General features: G+C 56.1%; 1 protein-coding gene across 1 annotated transcript in view; it reads left to right on the forward strand.

Annotated features, from left to right (window-relative positions):
• Window positions 1-144: 144 nt before the first annotated feature.
• Window positions 145-8303, forward strand: part of SLC8A2 (solute carrier family 8 member A2) — a 31210-nt gene continuing 23051 nt past the window's right edge. Inside the window, exons 1-2 of the mRNA XM_007458474.1 lie at window positions 145-215; window positions 5228-5921. Of these exons, the coding sequence (XP_007458536.1) occupies window positions 5244-5921 (678 nt within the window). The 5' untranslated portion in view covers window positions 145-215; window positions 5228-5243. The remainder of the gene's footprint in view (window positions 216-5227; window positions 5922-8303) is intronic.

Genomic DNA, 8303 nt, shown 5'->3' on the forward strand with positions numbered 1-8303 from the left:
CGGCTCCCCGCGCCGGCCTCCCCTCCTCCCTCTCTAGCCGACTCCCCCTCCCCCGAATCCCTCCCCCCTCCTCCTCTCCCCTCCTCCCTAGCTCTCCCTCTCAGTCCCCAGCTCATCCCTCTCTCTCTCTCCCTCTCTCTCTCCCTCTGTCGGGCGGAGTCGCCCACCACTGCCAATACAGTGCTGAGGGAACCTGCTCTAGGCTGTAGCTGCAGGTAAGAGACCCCCAGTTAGCGGGGGCTTGGGGGAAGGATGGTGTTACCCCAGGTGGATGGAGGGGGACATTTGAGGAGCCCGGAGCCGCTTCTCCCTGAGCTCCGTTATAGGGGATGGGGGGCTGCATATACCGGGGCGCGGGTACCAGGGCCCTAACGTGCGGTAGGGGCGCCACCAGCAGTCAACGTCCTCAACCCCTCCTGCGCTTCAGGGAGCATGGCGGGCTGGGGAGGGGGTGCCTCCTGGGCACTGAGGGGGTGAGAACACCCCACCCTGTCTGGGGCAGCACCCACACTCCCGTTCTCCGCCTCCACCTCCGCCCCCGCTTTCCTGTGTCTGGGTCTCGTATTTCTGTGTCTCCACATCTCTCAGGGGTCTCTGTCCTGCGGAGTCTGGACGCCTCTCCGAGTCCCTTTCCCTGTCTCCCTCAGTCTCACTCTTGTCTGTCTCTCTCTGTGTCTGGGTCTGTTCCGGCTTTCTGTCTCTAAGTCCTTGGCTCCTCTCTGCGTTCCTCTTTCGCCACCTCTGTGTGTTCCCCTCTGTCTCTGTCTCTACTGTCTCAGCTTTCCCATGTCTCTGTCTCTGTCCATCTCCGCGTGTATCTTCCTCAGTCTTCCCTGCTTCTCATCTCCATCTCCGTCTCTAGGACCTGGTCTCTGTTTCTCTCTCTCTCTCTCTCTCCTCTCCGCTTGCTCTCCCTGGTTAACTGCCTCCTACACACCTTTGTCTCCGCCCCTGGCAAGGGGAGACCTGGGGGAGGAAGACCCGCCCCGCCCCCTGCCGCCGCCGCAGAGTGGGCTCCCCCAGGAGGCACGGAGTCCCCCAGACTGCTCTCCCTTCCTCCGCCGGGCTCCCCCCGCCCGCCCGGCTGGCATCCGCCCGTCCCTCCTCTGAGGACAGAGCTCCTCTGCTCTCCCCTGCCTTATTTCTGGCATCCTGAGGCCAGTCCTTCTTGCAGTCTAACCTGTACCCTTTGTAGAGGAGACTGAACCAGGCCTGTCTGCAATCTAACCCCCCACCCCTCTTCACACTGAGCGGACCAGTCTCTGCTGCAGTCTAACTTCCATACCTCTTTTGCCGTTTGTCCGTTTCTTGACTCATTCATTCTTTTGACAATTACTGAGCACCTTTCCTGCTCCAGGCACAGCTCTAGGTACTGGGCCAGGCCAGTCCTTCTTGCAGTCTCGCCTCCATCGTCTCATGGTGTGCCAGCCCCAGACCTGTCTCCCAGTCGGGCTGGAGCTCAAAAGCTTCTCCACCGCACCTTGGGGGCTCTGAGAGGGCCCTTCTGAGTCTAGAGCTCCCTGGCCGATACAGCCTCTTCTTTTCTGTTGGGAAGGGGGCCCCAGAGAAGGTGGCCGAGATGAGGGGTGTGGGGCTGAGTCTGTAGCCCACGCTGTGATGGGGTGAGGTCCTCGAGTGCCCACGTGGGATTCCAGGTGGGTTAAAACAAGCACCAGCTTAGGAGTCCCACACCTTGAGTTCCATCTCTTCTCTGCCCCTGACTTGAAGATGCATGACTTGGCCAAGCTGTTTGCCCCTCCAGACCTCAGTTTACCCACCGGCGTACCATAGCCTGAACACTGAGACTGTGTGTGTCTGTGTGTGATCACCAGGCTGGGACATTGTGTGCAGGCGGGAGAGCCTGGCTTACCCTGGAGCAGTAAGCGTGCGTGTTTAGAAGGCCGTGTCCCCACCGAGAGCAGGCAGCGGGCACCCCCTGCGCCCAGGCTGAGCGCAGTCAGGAACCATCACCCCCCCTTACCGATATGAGAGACTTGAAGGAGGGGGTCCCACCTGGACTGCCAGACTGACTGCCCCACCCCGCTCAAGCTTGCAGTCCCACCCTACAGATGAGGTTTCTGAGGCCCCGAGAGGTGGGTGAGGCAGAACCGGGACACTCACCACTGACCCAGCTGGCCACCGGCCCACGAGGGAGGGGAGAGATGGCCCCAGGAGACGGTGCCCGCCATCTGCCCTCCAGAGCCCCACCCTGGCCTCCACCTGATGCTTTCGCCCTTGGATTCTAAACCCAGATTAGGTTTCAGGGCTGCTCATGGAGCGAGAGAGGCAGAGGCAGGAGCCTCAAGAGGGAACCCAGCTGTCCCCAGTGACAGGGCTCAGACCTCGTGGTGGTTCCTTTAACAGATATTTATCTAGTGCTTTCTCTCCCTGACCCCCTTCTTCCCTAAGGCCCCAGGGAGAGGAAACCAGGTTTTGCAGGAAAAGGCATTGAACCAGGCTTGAGGACGGAGGCGGGAGGGACAGGTGGTTGGACTTGAGGGAGGACTTCCCAGGCCATGACCCTTCCCTGAGAGAGGGAGTGAGATGCTATAGATGAATTCTTGACTCCCAGGTCGACCTGGTTTCTCCTGAAAGCTCGGGGGGGGGGGGGGGGGCGCTGGCTGCGGAGTGCGGGGCGGGATTGCCACGCACAGGAGCCCTGCGGGTCACGGGCAGACCTGTGCCGGCCTGGCTGGAGCGCCGCTCACTCCCAGGGCGGCTCCCGTACTGCCTGGGCAGGGGCCTCGTGTGGCCATTCAGCCTCTGTGTGGCCAGGGGTGTGGCCGTCCTTCTGGCTCTTGGGCTGGCATGGAGCAGGGAAATGTGTCTGTCGGCCCCAGCTCAAGGCGATCCATCCCCTAAAGCAGAGACGGGCAGCAGAGCAGCCTGGGCAGCCAGCCTGGGGCCCACGGGGCAGGAGGCGGCCGTACTCATCCTCTGAGTGGATCGTGTGCCTGCTCCAGCTAGCAGACCAGTGTAGGAGGCGTGGGGCAGGCTAGGGAACGCCGATGCCGAACCGGGGCCCAGCGGATGCTGCAGAGAGGGGATGGCCGGGCTTGGGACAGTGCGTGGGCTTCCGTCGGGCAGAGGGCAGGTGTGGGCAGAGATGGCCGGGTGTGAAGGGCGTGGAGGGTTTGGGAAGGTATGGGGCCCCCTGGGGCTGGGTCCCCCCCACCCCGCACCAGGGGCGGGAAGGGCGAGAGAGGTGGGCGGGTCCCTCCTGGTCTTTTTCTTTTTTTTTAAGGGCTCAGATTTTGGATGAATTTCCCTTTACTCGGGGGGGAGGGAGGGAGAAGAGAGCGTGAGCCTTTGCCTTGGATCCTGGTGGGTTTGTAATTATGCCTAAGTCGTTGCTAATTAGGGGGCTGCTAATTAGATGTATCATTAGGGGCAAGCCCCCCTTGCCGAGGGGGCTAATTGTGCGGTGGCCCTTCAAGAATCACCCCGCCCCCTGCCCCCCTACACACACACACACACACACACACACACACACACACACACACACACACACACTCTCTTCAGGGAAGTTCTGCCAACATCTTGCCTTCCTCCCCCAAAGGAGCCAGCTCCCAATCCGTGAGGACATGGGTGTATGTTGGGGGCAGGCTGTGGGTTAGACCGTGAGAAGAACTTTTCAGACAGAAATGGACGTTACCGGGAGAACTGAGGCTGGTGGCCAGGAGAGGGGTCAGGGAGGGTGGAGGCCCTGAGGACCCCTGCCTTCCTCTCTCAGTTCCATTTTATAGGCTACGGGGTTACCATGACAACACAAGGGTGGGGCAGGGGAGCTGGAAGTCAGGACCACTCTTGGAGAGAGAAACTGGGAGCTGCAGAATGGGTGCTGGGGGACGTTGGGCAAGTTATTTCGCCTCTCTGAGCCTTGGCCTTCTCATCTGTGAAATGGCTGGGGACTCCCCAAAGTGGGATGGTGTCATTTCAAACAGAGTGGCCACAGAAGGTGACATCTGAGTGGAGAGCTGAAGGAGAAGCGGGAGCGGATATGTGGGGAAGAGTGTCCCAGGAAGGGGGAACAGCAGATGCAAAGGCCCTGAAGCAAGAACTTGCGCGAGGAACAGCAAGGAGGTGGTGTAGCCGGGGCCAAGTGAGGGATGGGGAGAGAGAGAGAGAGAGAGATGAGGCCAGAGAGGGAATGAGGGGGCCAGATTGTGCGAGACCTTATGAAGTGGGGAGGGGACTTTGGTGTCTGAGTGAGACCAGGGCCGTGGAGGGTTCTGATCAGAGGGGAGGATGTGAACTGATTGGCATTTTTAAAGGAGACCTAGATAGAGAAATAGCCACTCGAACCCAGGACCAGAGGCAGGAAGAGAAGTATTCACCCCACACCCACAATGTGGGGTCCAAAAGCCCAACCTAGGACCTCATGTCACAGCTTCTAAGGAATCCTGCACCTGCCAGAGACCCGGGGATGCTGGAGCCAGAAACTTCCCAGCATTGCGGGGAAGGATGTGAGTGAGAGACCCTCCAGCAGCCCCTCTCCAGCCCTACCTGAGTCAGACAGACAAACACCCCAGCACCTTCCACAGCCCAAATCCCAAGCAGGAGCCCTCTGACGCCATGTTGGAAACCATAGGAATCACAAAATGAGTTGAGGGCCCCCCAGCCCATTGCCTCTCCCACTAACTTATTCAGTCTGTGTTCTTTTGCGCCTGACTTCACCCTTCAATGGCATGTCTGTGAGATGCATCTGCACTGTTGGGTGTATCAGTTGCCCGCTCCCTTTTCAGTGCTGTACAATATTCCACTGCATGACTATTCCGCCATGTATTTCTCCATGTTCTTGCTGATAGGCATCTGGGTTTTTTCAAGAGGGGAGCCATTATACATGAAGCTGCTGTGAACATTTGTGTATGTGTCTTTTGATGAACACTTGACTTATTTCTCTTGGGTACGTACCTGGGAGTGGAATTGCTGAGTCCTAGGATGCTTGATGTTCAGCTATAGTTTCCTGCAGTGGTTTGACTCCCATCAGCAGTGCATGATGTCTTTATCTTTCTGTGTCTTTCTCTCTTGGTCTCTGCCTGGCGCTCTCTGTGTCTCTTTGTGACCCTGTCTCTTTGAATCACTGTCTCTCTTTGGCTCCCCCAGTCTCTCTCCTCCCTCTGTTAGTCCTCAGCTTCTCCCCCATTCTCCGACCCCAATGAACCTTGACTCCTGAGCAACAGGGAGGGGTTTGCTCCCCTCACCCAGACTTCCTCCTCCCCCACAGGACCCTGAACCCCTCCATGGCTCCCCTGGCCTTGGTGGGGTTTGCACTCCTCCTGGGGACTCCCCCATGCTCAGGGGCAGCCACCCCGACCCCCTCCCTGCCGCCTCCCCCAGCCAACGACAGCGATGCCAGCAGCATGGGGGGCTGCCAGGGCTCCAACCGCTGCCAGCCAGGGGTCCTGCTGCCCGTCTGGGAGCCCGATGACCCGTCGCTGGGGGACAAAGCAGCGCGGGCCGTGGTCTACTTTGTGGCCATGGCCTACATGTTCCTGGGTGTATCCATCATTGCCGACCGCTTCATGGCATCCATCGAGGTCATCACGTCCAAGGAGAAAGAGATCACTATCACCAAGTCCAACGGCGAGACCAGCGTGGGCACTGTCCGCATCTGGAATGAGACTGTTTCCAACCTCACGCTCATGGCCCTGGGCTCCTCGGCCCCTGAGATCCTGTTGTCTGTTATTGAGGTCTGCGGCCACAACTTCCAGGCGGGCGAGCTGGGCCCGGGCACCATCGTGGGCAGCGCTGCCTTCAACATGTTTGTGGTCATTGCCGTGTGCATCTACGTCATCCCAGCCGGTGAGAGCCGCAAGATCAAGCACCTGAGAGTCTTCTTTGTCACCGCTTCTTGGAGTATCTTCGCCTATGTCTGGCTTTATCTCATCCTTGCCGTCTTTTCCCCGGGTGTGGTCCAGGTGAGCAAGGACCCACAGACATTTCCTTGGTGCATGTATGTCAGCAAAATCCAGAGGGGTGGCTCCCCGGGCTTGGAGAGTCAATGCCTGTATTTGCAGAAATGCATGCTCACATCTGAGAGGGCCACCAGGTATGGTTGTACAGGTCACGCACTGCACAAAGGCATTGGGCCGGAGAGGGCAAGTTGGGACTGGAGCCCAGTGGGTGCTCCCAAGCCAGGTCTGGATGGCACTGCGGGTCCTAGAAAGGGCTCACCTGCGCAGTATGGAGTGCCATTTTGCAATATGCCCATCTCTCACAAGGGGGCCATATGTGCTAGCAGAGTCCTAGTGATCTGTGTAATGCATACGACAGTCTAGCCAGGTATTTGCCAGGTATGGTCACACATGTTTTCCTATACACCCTGCCTTTTGCATAATTTATTTCTACTTTGGCAGTAAGACGTCCCTCATTTGCATAATTCACGTTACACTTGCATAATCCAGCCTTGTGTCTTCTGACAGTGCTAACTTGGGTAACTTGGTGTAACTTGGTGCAACTTGGTGCAATTTGCATAGTTTACCCATGGACTTTGCATAGATCCATGCCCACATCTGCGTAATCTAGCTCTGTATTTGCCAGATATGCAGTCGTGGTTTGCATAATTCATTCATTATTAATAATTGATTTCTGATGTTAGGATAATTTATGCCACTTCACTGTAATTCATACTCACATCCAATCCAACCTAGGTATAAACCCAGCCCACTGCAAAGACCACTTTGCATAATTTATTCTAATAGTGAGACAAAATGTAGACCCACAGATGCATAATTTACACCCACATTCACATAATCATTTGCCTCTCATTTACCCAGTGTCTTAACGGGCATACTGCTTAGTCTTCCTTTAAAACATTTGCCCAGGGCTTCCCTGGTGGCGCAGTGGTTGGGAGTCCGCCTGCCAATGCAGGGGACATGGGTTCGTGCCCCGGTCCGGGAAGATCCCACATGCCACGGAGCAGCTGAGCTCGTGAGCCACGGCCGCTGAGCCTGCGCGTCCGGAGCCTGTGCTCCGCAGCGGGAGGGGCCACAGCAGTGAGAGGCCCGCGTACCACACACACACAAAAAAACATTTGCCCAATTTATTTCCCACAGCCCCCAAGACCACCACCTACATTTGCATAATTTATTCATGGGCCTGGCTTAATTCGCTCACACACGTGCATAATTTATTTGAGCCTAACCAGGATTCCTTCACACATGCGTATAATATACTCCTGCATATCTGTCATGTTCTGCCAGTTATAGTTTCTTTCCAGGAAGGATCTAAAGTTAGAGCTATAAAAATTCTTTGCAGATGATATCAAGGCAGATCTGAGGGATTAGGAACCACAGTGAGGAAAAGGGGAGATGGTAGCACCAGAAAACAGGGATAAGAAAGGGAGAGAGACAGTTACTGTGATTGACTCACTACTGTAATGCTGAGTTTCCTGGCTGCCATGGCAAAAAGTACAGAACGATGGTTCACACGATTCTCAGGCACTATTAAAAAAGGATGCTATTCTGACTTGGGTTCTCAAAGTGGTCCCTGACAAGGATTTACACCGAAACTGTGAAAGGAATTTTAGACACCATGGGTGGGAGGTGGGACAGGGATGGGATAGGGAGAGGGAGAGATTTCCCCTGAGAAGGAGCTGGCTCAGACATAGGGAAGACAGTGTAAAATGCCACAGCTCTGGGTAGAGAAGTGGCTATGGAGGATCCCTTCAGGAGTAAATGGAGACCAGACTTTGGGGATGTTTTCATGAAATGACCAGACTTATGGGATGTTTTCATGACATAATCGAAAGAACGGGCATGAGCTAAAGATGATGCCCGTCCCTCCTAGAGGCGATGACCTGGAGTAGTGAGAGATGGGTCTGGCTCTGGGTTTTCTCCAGAAATGCTGTGTGACGTCAGGCAAAGCCTGTACCCTCTGGACCTCCGTTTACACATCTGAACCATAGAAGGGGTTGATGTAGACCATTGGTTCTTGACCCTTCATGTCCAATCCTCCCTTTTTATAGCAAATTTTTTTTATATCCCCTCTATTCTGCTGGTGTGAAATTCTTAGCTAATAGGAGAGAGGTTTTCTAGCCTCGGAGTTTGGTGTCTGGACTCTGGAACCTGAGGCCTGGGTTCAAATCCCATCTCTGTTGTTTCCTAGCTGTATGACCTTGGGCGGGTTCCTTACCTGCTCTGTGCCTCAGTTTCCCCACCTGTAATCAGGGGGTCATCCTAGTACCAGCTTCAGAGGGCTGCATGAGGATCAGTTGAATTGCTACGTGTGCAAGGGCTTAGAACAGCGAGACTGGGACAGGGTAAATGTGAGCTCGTCTTCCCGTTAACAAACTTCCCTAC

Source organism: Lipotes vexillifer, unplaced genomic scaffold (assembly GCF_000442215.2).
Source record: "Lipotes vexillifer unplaced genomic scaffold, Lipotes_vexillifer_v1.1 scaffold371, whole genome shotgun sequence".
Lineage (NCBI taxonomy): Eukaryota > Metazoa > Chordata > Mammalia > Artiodactyla > Lipotidae > Lipotes > Lipotes vexillifer.